This window comes from Triticum aestivum, chromosome 5A (assembly GCF_018294505.1).
Source record: "Triticum aestivum cultivar Chinese Spring chromosome 5A, IWGSC CS RefSeq v2.1, whole genome shotgun sequence".
Lineage (NCBI taxonomy): Eukaryota > Viridiplantae > Streptophyta > Magnoliopsida > Poales > Poaceae > Triticum > Triticum aestivum.
The window spans coordinates 391,448,127-391,466,771 of record NC_057806.1 but is presented as its reverse complement, the minus strand read 5'-3'; the positions used below and the strand labels follow the sequence as shown (position 1 = coordinate 391,466,771).

At 44.0% G+C, this 18,645-nt stretch overlaps 1 protein-coding gene across 1 annotated transcript; it reads left to right on the top strand.

The window, feature by feature from the left end:
- Positions 1-7,549: 7,549 nt before the first annotated feature.
- On the top strand, positions 7,550-17,777 carry LOC123103553 (protein FAR1-RELATED SEQUENCE 5-like). The gene is made up of 9 exons (XM_044525170.1): positions 7,550-8,067; positions 10,081-10,179; positions 10,283-13,396; positions 13,494-13,607; positions 13,711-13,773; positions 14,158-14,274; positions 14,541-15,934; positions 16,028-16,251; positions 16,964-17,777. The coding sequence occupies exons 3-9, from the start codon at positions 13,234-13,236 to the stop codon at positions 17,691-17,693; spliced, it is 2,805 nt and encodes a 934-aa protein (XP_044381105.1). The 5' UTR covers positions 7,550-8,067; positions 10,081-10,179; positions 10,283-13,233; the 3' UTR covers positions 17,694-17,777.
- Positions 17,778-18,645: the final 868 nt, after the last annotated feature.

The following is an 18,645-nucleotide window of genomic DNA, read 5'->3' as shown; positions in this document are numbered from 1 at the left end:
AGGGGGCACCGCACACGGCTAAGAGTATGATCACGTGGATCAACTTGTGTTTCTAGGGGTGCCCCTTGCCCCCGTATATAAAGGATCAAGGGGGGGTGCGGCCGGCTAGGAGGAGGGCGCGCCAGGAGGAGTCCTACTCCCACCGGGAGTAGGATCCCCCCCCCTTTCCTAGTTGGAATAGGATTCGGGAGGGGGGAAAGAGGAGAGAGAGAAGGAAGGGGGGGCGCCGCCTCCTTCTCCTTGTCCTATTTGGACTAGGGGGGAGGGGCGCGCGGCCCAGCCCTGGCCACCTTTCCTCTCTTCCACTAAAGCCCACTAAGGCCCATATACCTCCCGGGGGGTTCTGGTAACCTCCCGGTACTCCGGTAAAATCCCGATTTCAGCCGGAACACTTCTGATATCCAAATATAGGCTTCCAATATATCAATCTTTATGTCTCGACCATTTAGAGACTCCTCATCATGTCCGTGATCACATCCGGGACTCCGAACAAACTTTGGTACATCAAAATGCATAAACTCATAATATAACTGTCACCGAAACCTTAAGCGTGCGGACCCTACGGGTTCGAGAACAATGTAGACATGACCGAGACACGTCTCCGGTCAATAACCAATAGCGGAACCTAGATGCTCATATTGGCTCCCACATATTCTACAAAGATCTTTATCGGTCAGACCGCATAACAACATACGTTGTTCCCTTTGTCATCGGTATGTTACTTGCCCGAGATTCGATCGTCGGTATCTCAATACCTAGTTCAATCTCGTTACCGGCAAGTCCCTTTACTCGTTCCGTAATACATCATCTCACAACTAACTCATTAGTTGCAATGCTTGCAAGGCTTATGTGATGTGCATTACCAAGAGGGCCCAGAGATACCTCTCCGACAATTGAAGTGACAAATCCTAATCTCGAAATACGCCAACCCAACATGTACCTTTGGAGACACCTGTAGAGCACCTTTATAATCACCCAGTTACGTTGTGACGTTTGGTAGCACACAAAGTGTTCCTCCGGCAAACGGGAGTTGCATAATCTCATAGTCATAGGAACATGTATAAGTCATGAAGAAAGCAATAGCAACATACTAAACGATCGGGTGCTAAGCTAATGGAATGGGTCATGTCAATCACATCATTCTCCTAATGATGTGATCCCGTTAATCAAATAACAACTCTTTTGTTTATGGTTAGGAAACATAACCATCTTCGATTAACGAGGTAGTCAAGTAGAGGCATACTAGTGACACTCTGTTTGTCTATGTATTCACACATGTATTATGTTTCCGGTTAATACAATTCTAGCATGAATAATAAACATTTATCATGATGTAAGGAAATAAATAATAACTTTATTATTGCCTCTAGGGCATATTTCCTTCAAGGTGCATCTCCGAAGAGGAAAGGCGGAAACTTTTGGCAGAAATTCACGCCAGACTCGGCAGCCACCACGCCGCAGCCCGGGCCCTTGTAAGCAAGGCCTTCCGTACAGGTTTTTATTGGCCGACGACCCGGGTAGATGCACAGGACTTGGTCCAACGCTGCGTCGGTTGCCAGCTTTTTGCAAACCAAAGCCACATGCCACCCACCGCCCTCCAAACAATCCCCATTACCTGGCCCTTCGCGGTCTGGGGACTTGACATGGCTGGACCCCTTAAAGGGGTAACCCATAAGAAAAAATACTTACTGGTCATGGTGGATAAATTCGCCAAATGGATAGAAGCCAAACCTGTTAAAACGGCCGAATCCGGACCGGTGATAGACTTCATATCCGGGGTTGTACACCGTTATGGCGCCCCCACAGCATCATCACTGACAACGGCACGAACTTTACGGGCGACGAGGTAAAACTCTGGTGCAGCAACATGGGCATCAAGCTCGATTATGCTTCTGTCTATCACCCACAAACCAACGGCCAAGTCGAGCGAGCAAATGGTCTTATCATGAGCGGCATCAAAACCAGATTAGTGCGGTCCTTAAAGGAGTCTAACACGCACTAGGTAGAGGAGCTCGACTCCGTACTCTGGGGGCTGCGGACCACACCAAATCGTACTACCGGATACACACCCTTCTTTATGGTGTACGACGCAAAGGCGGTTCTGCCTTGCGACATAATTCATGACTCACCTCGAGTGCGCATGTACGAAGAAAGAGAAGCCGAGCTCGATCGGCAGGACAGTCTGGACACACTGGAGGAGGAGCGCGACATGACAAAAGCCCGTTCTGCATTCTATCAGCAACAGGCTCGAAGATACCAAAGCAGAGAAGTGCGGGCCAAAACTTATAACATTGACGAGCTAGTTCTACGCCTGTCGGAGAAGAAAAAAACCAAGCTCAAGCCCAAATGGGAAGGTCCCTTCATTATTGACCAAGTTCTGACTGGTGGAGCGTACCGTCTGCGGGATGCATCGAATAATCGACTTGAGCCAAACCCATGAAACGCAGCCAGGCTCCGAAGATTTTACGCCTAGTGCCGGACTCTATGTTCGTCTCCTTCCTCTGTCCATTTTTCGCATTTACATTATCTGTCTTTTTTCTCTTTTTTTCTTTTTTTCTTTCTCAAGGCCTTCAAGGCCAACTTGTGCCTTACTTGCACACTATTGACGCGCTAACCGCGCTCAGTGTACCTGGGGGCTTCTTACACAGAAGCTTAATTATTTATCTGGGCTTCATGCCCCGCACATGTGTTATTCTTCCGCATGTACCTTTTCTTCGCCATTATATGCATCGATATGACTTAAGTTTTGGCCAAGCTGGGTTGTCTGGCTCTTGTATTTATGCCCTACGTTCCCGTTAATTCGGCTAGGGCATAATGGGAGCACCTCTGCGATTGTTACTGCCGGGTCAGCCGGATGTGTACCTCAGACTGGGTGAAGCCGAAAGCTAGCGTTCTTAAGGGAATATTCGGTCGGTAAATAAAAGATGATTTTTATTTATTTTCCATATGTGCCCCCAGATGTTTTTGCCTGCGTTTCCTCTCGCAGTCCGGACATGCACTTTAGGGCATGCGTACCCAGGGAAAAGAACCCTTAACGGAACTATTCTCCCTAGAAGATGTTTCTTACTACCCATGTAATATAACATAACTAGTTGGGTACTTGTCTGTTCAAGCACTAACTAGCGGGTGCACCCGCGCATTTGCGCGGCTAGACTTTAATTTTTTTATTATAGTTTAATTTTTTCTATACATCACAGTGTTGTTTGTAAATTTTTCTTATCTTCATATTGTTCCTTTAGTTTAAGTTATTGGTTTATTTTTTAGCTCGTACGGTCACTTTAGTTTCAATTATTTCAGGCTATTCTTTTAGGTTTTCTCAATTTTTTCCCTTGCTCGCCCATCTGCTACATGGTCTACATGGTTGTAATATATCAGAGCAATACAAAATTCTATACTAAGTAGACCCAGTGTTGTAATAATTGAATTAAAAAAGCCTCTATATATTTTTTCTTAGAATACACATTTTATAGTGTTTTTACTTTCCATCCATATATTTTAGTTTTGATATTTTCATTACTTCAATTATCTATTATGTTTATCTTAAATTATACATTTTTATAAGATAAATTTGCAACAAATTTCTTGCTTCATGAAATTAGAAAAAAATGATCTATTACGTGTATTTGGGCAACCTTCCGTATTTTTTTAATGCAACAACCATCCGTATTTTACTCACTTATTTGTCCTCTATAGATTTACATCCGTCTAATCATATTTCTTCACTAAGATTAGTGCATATGTACCTGGAAATTAAGAATATAATATTATTTGAGTTACCACATGATACATGTGGTAACCAATCGAAACTATTTCTACAAAATAATTGACTGGCTATTGACTTTTCTTTTGAATTTCTTTCACGACATTGTAACGATATATATTTTTTGAGGCAAGGAATGTAACGATATATGGGAAAACAAATCTGAACTCACTTTTGCATAGCCCGTTTACTAAGCCCATACATACCTGCATATGTATTTTGCCGTAACATTTATTTCTCCAAGTGGCGAACCCGGCCTGGACCATAGCGTTTCCATCAACCATAGTCGAGCACAAAACAGCGGCCACAAGCAATCACGTACCCATCTTCGTAAGGCTGGTGCATGGCGCATGCAGGAGGGCCCCTCGCTCTTTTAAATATGAAATCGCCTGGGAGCGCGATCCGGGGCTGCAGCCCGTGGTCCAGGGTGCATGGGCGAATGGAGCGGGAGATTCTGTTCTCTCAATCAGCGACAAGCTCCAGTCCTTGTCTTCCGATTTGTCTGCATGGGATAGGACCCACTTCGGGAATGTTCGGCGCGAGATCCAGCACATGAAAAGAGAGCTACAGGAGTTGCGCGAATCCCCAAATAGATCTGGCCCTGTGCATATTGAGCTCAAAATAATAGAAAGGCTCACCAAACTATATCACAGAGAAGAAATTTTATGGCGCCAACGAGCACGTGTTGAATGGCTAATGCATGGAGATAAGAACACGTACTTTTTTCACCTACGGGCGAGTCGCAGAAGAAGGAAGAACCAGATCAAGGCCCTTCAGAGACCCAATGGCGAGCTCACAGAAAATGTTTCGGAGATGGAAAACTTGACTAACACTTTCTATAGGGACTTGTACACCTCGGAGGGAGTGCATGATATGGAACAGGTTCTTGAAACAGTTCCTACCAAAGTCACCGCAGCGATGAACGAGTCTCTGAATGCTCCATATAGCCAAGAGGAAGTCAAGGTAGCTCTATTTCAGATGTATCCCACTAAGGCTCCAGGTCCGAATGGTTTCTCGGCGCACTTCTTTCAGCACCACTGGGACACGTGTGGGGGAGATGTCACCTCGGCAGTCCTCCGGATTGTCGAAGGAACGGAATCAGCGGAGTGCATTAATGATACTATTTTGGTCCTGATCCCAAAGGTAAAAAAACCACACTACTTTCCCAATTTCGTCCAATTAGTTTGTGCAACGTCTTGTATAAGATTGCGTCAAAGGTGATCGCTAACAGATTGAAGCTAGTCCTTCCTGAAATTATATCTGAGGAGTAGTCAGCTTTTGTCCTGGGACGTCTGATAACAGACAACATCATCACAGCATACGAGTGCTTGCATTTCATGAAGAGGAATAAGGCCAAGAAACACCAGTCCTGTGCGCTCAAATTGGACATGATGAAAGCATATGACAGGATGGAATGGCCGTACTTGCAAGCTATAATGCTTAAACTAGGCTTCAGTTCCAGGTGGGTTGATATAGTAATGAGCCTGGTATCCACAGTTACTTTCTCGGTGATGTTCAATGGAAAGAAACTTCAAAGCTTTAAACCTTCACGTGGTATCCGACAAGGGGATCCGATTTCTTCATACTTGTTCTTGCTTGTAGCAGAGGGCCTTTCGTGCCTGTTAAAATCCAAAAGTGAGTCATCCAACTTGAGTGGTCTACAGGTTGCTCCTATGGCGCCGCCAGTGAGCCATCTCCTATTCGCTGATGTCAGCCTGCTGTTCGTCAAGGCAAACAGTGTGGGGGCTAACGAGGTGTACCATGTTCTGGATACTTACTGTCAGGCAACGGGGCAACGGATAAACAATGCAAAATCATCCATATATTTCAGCAAGGGTGTTCCTGAATCGGTAAGACAAGAGGTTAAAGATACACTTCGAGTCCCAAATGACACTCTCAATGAGAAATACTTGGGGATGCCTTCTGACATAGGGTGTTCAAAGAATGGAACTTTTAAGTACCTTAAAGATCGACTGTGGAGCAAGGTTCAGGGCTGGATTGAACGCACGATCCCCTCGGCCGGAAAGGAAGTGCTAGTCAAGTTTGTGGCCCAAGGAGTGCCGGTTTTCTCTATGTCATGTTTTAAGCTTCCCAGAGGTTTATGTGAACATCTCAAAATGCTTATCAGGAAGTTTGGGTGGGGAAGTAAGGAAGGAAAACGAAAGCCTCATTGGGTGTCATGGAAAACGATGACACAACCCAAGGGCATGGGGGGCTTAGGATTCAAAGATTTTGAGCTCTTTAACCTAGCAATGTTGGCAAAACAAGCATGGAGACTATTGCAGAATCCCGAGACCTTGAGTGCATGTATTCTCAAGAGTATTTATTATCCCAACTCGGACATTCTTGAGGCCGCGCTGGGTGGTCACCCTAGCCAAGTGTGGCGTGCTATCATTGAAGGCAAGGACACCCTTCGGCAGGGGTTGATTAAAAGAATCGGGAACGGGGAAGCAACCGATATATGGAATCAGAACTGGCTCCCTAGAGAGGGAATGTTCCGCCCATATGGCAGTACAACACCGAATCCACCGGTCAGAGTTTCTGAGCTCATCATAAGCGCTACGGCCTCCTAGAATAGACAGGTTATTCAAGATAATTTCATGCCAATCGATGCACAGGTTATCCTTGCGATTCCATTGTGTACCCATAACATACCTGACTTCTGGGCGTGGCATTATGAGAAGCATGGAGTCTTTTCGGTTAAGTCAGCTTACAAGATGCTGGTCGCAACAAAGTTAATAAGGGAAGCATGGCTTGAGGGAGCGGTCGAAACCTCAAATGCAGTTGCAGAAGAGGGATCTTGGAAAAGATTGTGGAAGACGGAAGTTCCGGGGAAGATTCCTATGTTTTTATGGCGCCTATCAAAACACTCTTTGCCAACAAATGATGTGAGGGCACATCGCCACATGGCTGACTCCGATCAATGTAGCTTATGTGGAGCGTAGGACTCTTGGCACCATTCTCTGTTGGAGTGCTCATCTTCAAGAAGTGTCTGGGCTCTAATGGAGGAGGATATCACACATAAAATCATAGAGAACAAGGAACCAAGCGCAAGACAATGGTTGTTTTCACTGATGCAATTGTTATCACACGAGCACTTCGTCCTTACTGCTGTCACTCTTTGGGCAATTTGGCACGCACGACGTAAGGCTATCCATGAGTCCATCTTTCAGAGTCCCCAAGCTACCCACAGTTTCGTCATCAGGTTCATTGCTGAACTAGATGCACTGAAGCCCAATGATCTGGGGAGGGCAAACGCTTCGGGACTAGGCCACACTGGCCAACGTCGGCCAAAGAGGCCACCAGCGGGTAGTTGCAAAATTCACGTGGATGCTGGAGTAGTGACAAGAAGAGGAGGATCAGCAGCGGCTGTATGTAGGGATGAGTGGGGAAACTTTATGGGCAGCTTCGCTTTGGTTATTGAAGGGGTGGTAGACTCGGCCACCCTTGAGGCAGTGGCATGTCGGGAAGCACTGTCCTTGGCTGAAGATTTGGGCATCGCGAGCTTTGTTGTGGCATCGGACTGCAGCCAAGTTGTATCGGATATCAACAGGAGATCACACGGGATTTACGGAGCGATTGTTGAGGAGATAACCATAAGATCATCCAATTTTCAATGTAATTTTACGTTTGAGAGTCGTGCTGTGAATTATGAAGCACATAGATTAGCCAAGTTCTCACTTGCTAGAGGTCCGGGGCGCCATGTGTGGTTTGAAGTGCCTCATGACCAAAGTTGTATCCCACTCCATGTGGATTTTCATGAATAAAACTTGGTTTTACCCCTCAATTTTTTTTTATTTCTCCAAGTAAAACAGCCCGTCCAATTCTGTCCTCATCTCGTTCGATCCCCCACCAGCTCTCATCTCGTTCGATCCCCACCAGGCTCATCCAGATGTGCCATTTCCCCCGATTAAGGAAGATGTCGTTGGTGCCAGCAGGAAACTAATTCCCAGCCTATTCTCCAGCATCCGGATCGAGTCTGCTGGCAGGCCACGGGGAGGGCAATGGAGAACGTGGCATGCCGCTCAACCTCGTCATGGCCGGCGGCTAGCTATCATAGCTGAGGTGCTGGATGTTGGTAGATCGGGGGATGCGCTGGTGGAGCTCACGGAGAGGGCTGCACCAATTCGTGAATTTCCCAGGTGAACTCACGCGGCGGAGAATGGTTGGATCTAAATGCACGGGACAACGGATGGCACCGTGGTTATGGTCCATGAGATCTATATGTGGGTAATGTAAGCAAGTCACGCCGTGGACTGCACAGTGCGGTGGTTCTCCTATTAGCTCAGGTGCTGGAGAAGAGATAGGTATGAATCCCTTCCTATTCTCTCATCGTTCTGTCGATTCTCCTCTTGCTTAGAATTACATATGTACGTAATTAGTTAATTAGTTTCACAGTAAAACTTATTTATAAGGAATTTGGTAATTTTAAAGCTTAGTTTTTCTTAAACACCTGTTTTGACAATGAAGAATTAAGTATGTACTTGTAATTGTAATCTAGGAAATATCCTAGTACATAATTGTTGTAAAGGCTTTCATTTACTAATTGGAATTTGGTTCATATGTGTTAATCGACGTACAGTGGTTGAATTTTTTACTATATTGTCGGCGCTGTGTATGATATTGAAGAGTTTTTTTTCATGGGTTCTTTGAATTTAAAAGGCCATATGAGACATAGTAGTTTTGTTACTAAGGTCGATAAACTGAAGAAAGTACATGCAATAATGTCTTTAAAACAATTAGAATATGCCTAAAATAGTCTTGTATCAATGTGATTTCATGCTATTTGAGATGTTAAGGAACCTGGTGCGATAATAAGTTTGATGGATGACTACTGATTTGGAAGTAATGTGATTAGTCAGTGGATTTGCTTTGCTTCTAAGTTTAAATGTGGGAAGTTTTTTTGTAGTCAGAATGGCGACACCGGGCTAATCTAGCCGTATGTGGAACACTGGAGAGCATGCTGATTGGTGTTTATCATGTTTTGCTATTAAGTTTATGAAGCAAGCTATGTTCCGGTCTATTGTGCTTCCATCATTCTAAATATATTGCATTTTTTGGATTATGCAACTTTAAAATTGCTAAATGCGTAAATAGACTGCTCATTGATCTTTGATTAGAAAGTTTCTATCAAATTCTTCCAGATAGTATTATGAATTGTTTAAACTTCGGAAAATGATCAAATATACTTAGTAATTGTCGTTTGAAAGAATAAAATAGTTTGCAACTACATATATAAATAATAGACCTGTTCTTTGTCAAGAAGTCATGATCATATCTAGGCAGAGAAACTCATCTGTTGTAGGATAATTGAATCCCATTCTAATTACACTCACTTGAATGTTCCAGTTTTCTTCCCTTGTCGTTAAGTCGCTCAACTTCTCGTACTCAGATCTTTTGCTTCAAAACGAATGGCCAAATAGTTATCAATGGATGAAGTTATAACTATGGATTTTTTTTGTCCATAATGATTGAGCTTACAAAGTATGTAATAATTACCAAACTTGGTGATTTACGTGACACTATAGTCGAGCAGGACTTCGTCCGATGCCCAATTGCTTGTCCTGTGAAGCGGTTGGGCGTGGCTTTGTTTGGTGTGACTGTTGAGTTCCATGTCGTGTGATTGCGTCGTCGTATTGGCTGACTTCAATTTCTTCCGTGGAGTATTCGTGATGTAGTTTTTGGATGACGTCTACTCTTTTGGGCTTGTGCATGTGTTGCTGGTTGGAGATGTTTATATGGGTTGTTGTGGCGGACACCATTTGTAGTTCTAATCAGATCTGTAATTTGCATGCATATGTGTGTTTAGATATCTGAGCACATGAGGTGTGCCTCTTGTTTGATTGGGTATGCATGTTGGAGTCCGATACCATCTGGAGTTATGATAAATTTTTTTTATTTACGTAGATGTGCTCCTGATTCAGTATACATGTTCGAGTCCTATTCACTGTTGTCTCTTATCCATTGCTGCGAAAAAAACATATTTAATAATAGGAAGACATGAGGGCGACCGAAGGCATGTTGAATTATTTGGACGTGTACGTGATGTGCCGAGCTATGTATATAACAATATCTGTATGTAACACTTGCGTCTTAAAATCTGGGTTGTTAAGATCTAAGATTAACGATTGAGTGCTTTAGCATATGTGGATATGTCCTACTTTTGATAGTCTTGTATCAATGTGATTTCGTGCTATTTGAGATGTTAAGAATCATAGTGCGAAAATAATTTTGATAGATGACTACTGATTTGGAAGTAATTTGATTAGTCAGTGGATTTGCTTTGCTTCTAAGTCTAAATGCGGGAAGGTTTTTTGTAGTCAGAATGGCGACACCGGGCAAATCTAACCTTATGTGGAACACTGGAGAGCTTGCTGATCGGCTTGTACCATGTTTTGCTATTAAGCTTATGAAGCAAGGTATGTTCCCGCCTATTGTGCTTCCATCATACATATTAGGAAAACATAATTTCTTCAAGTTGTGAAGTGAAACATAAGTAATATGTATAACTCTGGTTGGTAGGTGTATCTGAGCTGAATATCTAGCCTTTTGATGGACGCGCTGGTAATGGTGAACAAATATATGTTCAGGTAATTTTTACTTAGCAAAAATAGACGTAAAGTATATAAAAATATGAAGAAAGTATTCAATCTGTTCTGTATTAAAGACATAGTGGCAACATTCACACACTATCAAGTAATCTTACTGTATATTTGCTATATTGCATTTTTTTGATTCCACAACTTTAAAATTGCAGAACATACAATTCAAAGAAGTGCATGTCTGACTGTATTTCAAAATTTACACCATGACATGGTTCTGATAGTGCTGACAGATGCTCTCTCAGTATATTATTTCTTATCTAATAGGTGTCCTTATTGGTAGATGTTAAGTATTCTTTCTCCATCTCAGTAAATAAAATAGTCCTTAGATTCACTGGATAAGCTACTAATCAATAATTTTTTGGATCTGATTCATTAGTTCATAAATAATAAAGGATACAGTCTCATACTTATCAAGAATTTCCCGAGTTTCAGATATTCTAGATTTGTATATTTTCTTGTGGCACTGGTTCACTTTAGGTACAACCCTAGTTAAACAATGATCAATGCATTAGATATTATTACTAAATAAAAAGAAGAGCATGTTACGTTACTGGACTTATCGTTGAACTTTTGCACTGTTGTTGAGGTTACAGTAAGGATAGTTTGGTTGCTGCTTACATCCTCATTTGAAAAATAAGGAAACTTACCTCATAATACCACTGATTTTTATTACCCCTAAAGAGTATAAGCAGAAAAAGTTAATTCTTACAGCAATGGTGAAAGTCCAATTAATATTTTAAGAATGGGATGCATTGTGCACTTACTCTGGTATATAATTTCAATCTGACAGAAATATGAAGGTTATGAGTTATTTCCTCTTATTCTTGATTCCACAGGTTTCATTTGGTGAGTAATCAAATGGCATATGTTGGAGATTAATCAGTTCATTGTAAAATTAATTACTTGACAAATCTTATTTACAACTACAAAGTATTGACATACCTGAGCATTCTTTATCTTTCCTGGCTTGTTCTTATTTACAACTACAAGTCTTTGCTAGCATTATCGAAGTAGTAATGTGGATAACCTTGTGCCGATATTTTCACCTTTCAAATTGTCAATTACATAAATAGATTTCTCATTTATCTTTTATTTCTATGTGTATCAGATTCTGCCACACAGTAGCATGAATTTTTGGCCCTATAAGAACAATCAAAATATACTTAGTGATTGTTGTTTTAGTTTTAAAAGGTTGGAACAATTTGCAATTAAATATGCTATGGAAATACCTTTTCATCCATCTGGATAATATTGAGGCTCATAAGCTCGTCGGCTGTAGATCTGAGTCCCACATTCTCATGAGTTCCACTTCAATGTTCCAGTTTTGCTTCCTTGTTGTGAAGTCGCCATGCTTCTTGTATGCCATTGTTTCCTCTGCGAGAAGGCTAGAACTTTGTTAGCTAATATTCATATGAAGATTGTATCCAGAATAATAACTACGCACCTTTATGATTCAGGTGATAGGCAACTCAGAAGGATGGCTGGGCGTGACTTTGTCGAGTGTCGGGCAAAAAGTAAGCTTGCTAAATGAAAATTACCAAATCTGAAGATTCAGGCGAGAGATGCTTTGGCGTTACTTGTTCTGACGTTGATTGAAGCAGTTGGTCGTGCCTTCGTTGGGCGTCGAGCGTGCTTTGGTGTGTCGTGCCTTCGTTGGGCATCGAGCGTGCTTTGGTTTGACTTCGTCAAACGTCGAGCAAAGTTGCGTGTTTCTCTGCGAGAAGGCTAGAACTTTGTTAGCCAAGATTCCTATGAAGATTGTATCCAGAATAATAACTACGCACTTTTATGATTCAGGTGAAGGCAACTCAGAAGGATGGTTGGGCGTGACTTTGTCAAGTGTCGAGCAAAAAGTAAGCTTGCTAAATAACAATTACCAAATCTAAAGATTCAGGCGAGAGGTGCTTTGGCGTTACTTGTTCTGACGTCGATTGGATCAGTTGGCCGTGGCTTCGTCGGGCATCGAGCGTGCATTGGTATGACTTCATCGAACATCGAGCAATGTTGTGTTGCCTCCTATAGAATCTTCTTGGGTCCGAATAACTGCCACACGTTTGGCGTCGATAGGAACCCGCCCGCACGCCTCGTGCGGCATAGACAGGGATCGGCCCGCACGACCACGTCCGAGCGCACAAAAGCACGGCCCGCACGTCCGGTGTGTGGCAACCCCGCCCGCACTGCCCTGTCCGGGCCAGAAGACCGGCTGCCCGCACGACCCAGCCGATCCACGCCTCCGATCCATCCCCTCTCTCGTACGCCGCCATCGTCCCCCACCTCTCGAACCCCGACATCCGTCGCCGGCCATCCCTGGTTGCCATGGCAACCAGGGCAGATCCGTAGGGCGCTCCGACCCCAAACCACACCCTAACCCTTCCCATCCCCAGCCGCCCACTCCAATCCAGCCCTCCAGACACGATCAACTAAAACCAGGTGAAAATTCTCGATCTCGTCCTTCCCTCTCATCCTTAAGGCTGAAAATCTCCCGATCTTGTACTGGGTCCATACTATAGGGGTAGAACACTGCATGGTTCGGTGTATATTCGCAATTGCCAGGCAGAATACACCAGATCTGCCATGTACTACGTTTGAGGTTAACTTAGGTGCCTAGTTTAGGCACTTAAGTAGTTGGGTATGAAATGGATGAGTAGGAATCCCTAAAAAAGGGCAGGAAGGACGATTTTTTGAATGAAGAGGGTGGGAAAAAATAATTGCCACTTGTGTGTAACGACAGTTGCCGCTTGTGTATGATGACAATTGCCACCTATTTTGACCTGTTGCTTGCCATCCCTATCTTCCATGTGCAAGCAGCAGAAGAATACAATTCTTGTGGATTATTGATGCCTTTTTGATCATCCAGTGATTGAGAACATGTCGGAAAAGAATCGAGACGCGGAAAGGATGAATCGCGAAGGTGGCGCTGATGCTTGGGGTTCTCAAAGGCCAGAAACACCGCCTTGGGATGCAGCAGAGTATAGTCAACTCATCTCTGCAGGGCCGTTGCTGCCACTACTAGAACAGTATGCAGGCGTAGGTATGATGCGTGGTAACAAAAAGAAGAGAGCAGTTGCCAACTTCGCAACGATGAAGATGACATTCTACTTATGTCCTACACTCCCATTTTTTTGCAGGTTCTTATGACCAAAACACTCTCAGGGGGGCCCCATGGCAAGTTCAGTCACAAGGCGCTAACACTGACATATTTACGGGCAACCAACCTCAACTAGCTAGTATGGCTAATCAAGGTAATGCAAAACCAAAAAAAACACATACTGCTGTGGACGTGAAAAATGGACATGCAAAAAAACTGGCAAGAGGACTCACGAGTTATCACGGGTGAAAATGCAGGGCCTTCATGCAGCACGTGGCATCAGCCAGCACCCATGTACCTGCCATCGACGTCATACACAGGTCAGTCCATAAAAAAAGTGAAGTTGCGGATGTTCAATTAGCAGAAGGGGCATAGTTGGCAGCTCCAAATTGCCATGACTGGACTTCTACAATTGCCATGAATTTAAAACTACATTTGCCATCCCTGGACAACTGTTGTTGCCATCAGTGGACACTTGCAGTTGCCATGGAGAAACAACTGCAGTTGCCATGCCAGAGCAACTACAGTTGCCATGTCATCGCAACTGCAGTTGCCATGGAGGAACAACTGCGGTTGCCATGCCGATGCAACTATAGTTGCCATGCCAGTAAAACTGCAGTTGCCACATCAGGGGCGACTGCAGTTGCCGTGCTAGCACAAACTGCAAATTGCCATGAATTGACCAACCACTACTATGCTTACAGCGTATTACGCTGGTGGTGACACGGCAAACGTCCCGTGGCAAGCTTCACAAATTGCAGGTGGAGCACGACATTTTGGTGTCACAGACCACACAAGATGGCCAAATGCAGCACAACAAGGTAAGGAAAAAAATTGAACCACAAAAAACATCACTACATTTGTTGTTTGTAGTTTTTTGTAGGCAAAACAATAGTTGCCATGTTTGTTGAACAGTACCTGCCATGACTGGACAGCTACAGCTGCCACACATGTCCACACGCAGTCTCACGGCTTGCTGTTTGAAAAATATGTCGTGCCAAATCAATCGAAGATGGTGTGATCCGTTGTGATACACATCTTATTCAACCAAAAAATCTTACTCTCGTGCTTGTTTTTTCTATTACAGAACCTACAACTACAGTGAACAGCGGTGCGGGGACATCTACTGCGGGGAGCTCTGAGCGCACGGAAGACGCGTTCCACCAGCCAGCAGACTGTCATGCCGCAAACAATTTCGAGTCAGAGTCGGGAATGGCAATCATTCCAGCAATGCCGACGAGCACCCCTTTGAACACAAGCACTAGCAACACTCGAGTAGATGGAACTGCCGCCGATACTGAAGCGAATGATGAAACTGACGACGACGCACAAGAGGATGAAGATGGTGGGCAATCCGAGATCGTGGTACCTCAGCCACCATACATTGGGCAGAGATTTGGATCGTTCGCAGAAGCAAAGGAATACTACCAGGCATACGCAAAGTTCCATGGATTTGCGGTCAACACCGAGTACCATAGGAAAATTAAGAAAACTAATGAGTACAGCAGAGGTGAGATGAGGTGCCACAAGGCACGGAGGAACAAGAAGGGGAAAGGTGTTGCGCCTGTCGTTCCGGAACGAAAGAGAGGCATCATTCTCAAGACGGGGTGCCCTGTCCGGTGTAAGCTAAACGTAGATGGAGCAACATGGGTGGTCAATGAGTATTTTGACGAGCACAACCACAAACTCATAAAGAAGTTCGACCTGGTGAAATTTCTGACCGCCCACAGAGGGTTCACCCCCGTCGAAAGGAAATTCGTAAAGCTGCTACATGATTGTAACGTCGGTCCATCAAGAATGGTACAGATACTATCTCTCATCCACAGCAAAAAGGGGACTCTGAGTAGCATGCCGTACATACCAGCTGACGTCACAAACCTACAGGCCAAGTACCGTAGAGAGAGCAAGTTGGCAGACATAGAGGCCACAATAGCCTACTTCGATGCGAAAGCAAAGGAAGATCCAGATTTCTTCTACAGGATAAGGTTGGACGATGAGGACCGTGTCAGGAACATGTATTGGGTGGATGGTGCTGCAAGGAGAGCCTACAAACATTTCCGAGATTGCATTTCATTCGACGCGACGTACCTCACCAATATGTACAAGATGCCATGCGCTCCGTTCATAGGAATAAATAACCACAATCAGTCGTTGCAGTTCGGATGCGGCCTCGTCCGGAACGAAGACACAGATGGGTACGTTTGGCTGTTCAAGACCTTCTTGGAGTGCATGGATGGACTTGCTCCGATGAACATAATAACGGACCAAGATTTCAGCATGCGTGCAGGCATAGAGGAGGTCTTTCCGTTGGCAGTGCACAGGCACTGCAGGTGGCACATTATAAAGAAGGCTGAGGAGACGCTAGGACCGTTCTTTGCCGACCGTCCAGAGCTGCACAAGGCATTCGAGCTGTGCGTGGACCACAGCTTGACGGTGGAGGAGTTTGAAAGGAGCTGGATGGCCATGACTGAAACACATCAAGTCCAGGACAACGAGACTCTTGTTAGCCTGTGGGAGAAGCGAATGTACTGGGTGCCGGCCTACTTCATGCAGTGCTTCTTCCCCTTTCTGCAGACTACGCAGCGCAGCGAGGGGTTCAATGCTGTTTTAAAGCGGTACGTCAGCCCTGGCAACTCATTGCTACAGTTTGCCAAGCAGTACACAGCTTTGCAACAAAAAATTCTGGGATCTGAGCTACAGCAAGAAGCGACCACAGCCCTAAAGCAGCCAAAATTGCTAACGTATTTACCGATGGAGAGGCAAATGAGCAAGATATACACCAACAAGATCTTTAACAAGTAAGTCAGTTGCATTACAGTCTTATTTGCATAAAAAGCACCAAGTCAGTAGGGGCCTTATAGAGTGCAATGCAGTTGCCATGACATGCAGCTGCCATGTTTAATGAAATACTGTTTGCCATGCTTACTCAGATGCAGTTGCCATGTTAAAATGAAAATTTTGTTTTGGCATACTTGCTCGGGTGCATTTCCCTTGTTGAATGAAGTGCAGTTGCCATGTTTTATGCGCTGTGCTTCCATTGGAGCATGTTGGCATGCAAATGCCAATGTCAAAAAATGCTAAAAAAATGTTATATTGGCGACACATATGCTGAAATGCAGTTGCCATGTTTAATGAAATGCATCTGCCCTTTTTTTTGAAATGCAATTGACATGTTTACTCAGCTGTAGATGCCATGTTTAATAAAAATGCAGTTGCCATGTTTTATGCAATGTGCTTCCATTGGGGAATGTTGGTGTGGAAATGACGATATCCAGTTGAAAATGTACTGCAATTGCCATGTCTGTTGTACTGCAATTGCCATGTATGTTGTAATGCATTTGCCATGTGTAGTGTACTGCATTTGCCATGTTCAACGTAATATATTTGCCATGTTCAATGAACTATGTTTGCCATGTTCAAACAAAATGTATTTCTATTTCCATGACAACATAAGGGTGTACAAGAAAAAGATCGCACGAAAGTTTAACAGAAAACACACAAAACTTGCAGATTCCAGGAAGAAATAAAGCGTGCCAGCATGTTCACGGCTTTCCGGGTGGACGAACATACGTTCAAGGTGTGTTCTATTTTGGGCATGTCAGATTCAGAACCTGAAGACGCGGACAAAGGAAGGAACTACTTCGTCAGAGCCTCGATAGGCGAAGGCGAGTACTACTGCCAATGCTGCAAATTCGAACGGGACGGCATTGTGTGCTGTCACATACTAAAAGTCATGGACATGAACGCTGTGACACGCATGCCCCGCCATTTCATAAGGAGGCGATGGACTTGGGACGCTGACGACGCGTTGGCGCCGCAGACAACACACGCAGTTCTGGCTGTGCATGACGAGAGACCTGAGTCAACCATGGAAGCCGTGAGGCACGTTGTGCTGACAAAGAACTATGCTGAGCTAATTGATGAAGCGTGCAAGAGTGATGACACAGCGAGAGTCGCAGAAAAACACAGGAAGGCACTGAAAAGAGAGCTTGATGAGATCAAAAAAAGGAAAGCCGAGGAAGCCTTACACCGGTTCCCCCGCACATCAAGTGTGCCTTCATCCACGGGGCCATCGTCTGAAAACTCGGAGATAGGATCTGGAACAGCAAGCACACAAACCCAGGTCAGGAACCCACCCCGTTCCATCACAAAGGGTCGTCCGAGAGAGATAAGGTACAAGTCGGGACTGGAGATTCAAGCAAAACACAAGAAAACGAAGAAAGGGGCGGGCAATCCATGAGCAAAAATTGGGGCGCTGTGACATGGTCCATGTGGACATTTTGTTTTGTACCCCTATACGATGGGATTTTTTTAATTGGGAGAATGACTCTTGAGGGGGGACAGAAGTAGAAGGAAAATTCATTGAATGGATAAATGCATTTGCCATGTTATGGGTACTTAATCTGCCATGTTATGTGTAGTTAATCTGCCATGCTATTTTATACCAAATATGCCATGCTATTTTATACTAGATAAGCCATGCTATTTTATACTAAATATGCCATGCTACTTTATACTAAATATGCCATGTTAGTTGTACTGGATCTGCCATGTTAGTTGTACTGGATTTGCCATGTAAGTTGTACTGGATCTGCCATGTTATTTATGATGTATCTGCCATGTTAGCTGTACTGAAAATTTCCGGATGCTTTTTGTAATGACTCTGCATGGCATATATCCCCATGACAAATACGATGCGGTTTAGAAGCACGTAGTGTGTTGTGTGCAATGTATGGGAAAACAAGTTGGAAAAAAAAGCGTAAACGTGCATAAACCGCAGCAAAGGTTATGGCTACATGATAAACCTACCCAATGCTAGCCGGTGCAATTAGCGATGAAAAAGAACAAGCAAAACAGCCAAAAATGAAAAAATGACGATGACTTTCACTAACCATGTCTGTTGAACTACATTTGCCATCTTTTTTTTGAAAACATCGCAGACGCATTCGAAACAGCAAAAAACAATGCTAGAAACGACGAAACCACTGTCGTAATGATAAACATAAAAACAGATCTGATGTAACGCCTAAAATAGGTTCACGTCCACACATGTATTACAGAAAACACTAAAAATGTCGCTAACACGCCACCATTACATAGTAGGCTACACGAGGTTGCAGTCATAACGTAGCACACAAAACATAGTTTTCGACAAAGAACAGAGAGATAGTACCTTACATTCCTCAACAACA

Coding starts and splice junctions, on each gene's coding strand:
- LOC123103553 (XM_044525170.1), top strand. CDS start 13,234: ATGTCGGAAAAGAATCGAGACGCGGAAAGGATGAATCGCGAAGGTGGC. Junction 13,774..14,157: donor GCCATCGACGTCATACACAG/GTCAGTCCATAA, acceptor CTATGCTTACAG/CGTATTACGCTGGTGGTGAC. Junction 14,275..14,540: donor GCCAAATGCAGCACAACAAG/GTAAGGAAAAAA, acceptor TTTCTATTACAG/AACCTACAACTACAGTGAAC.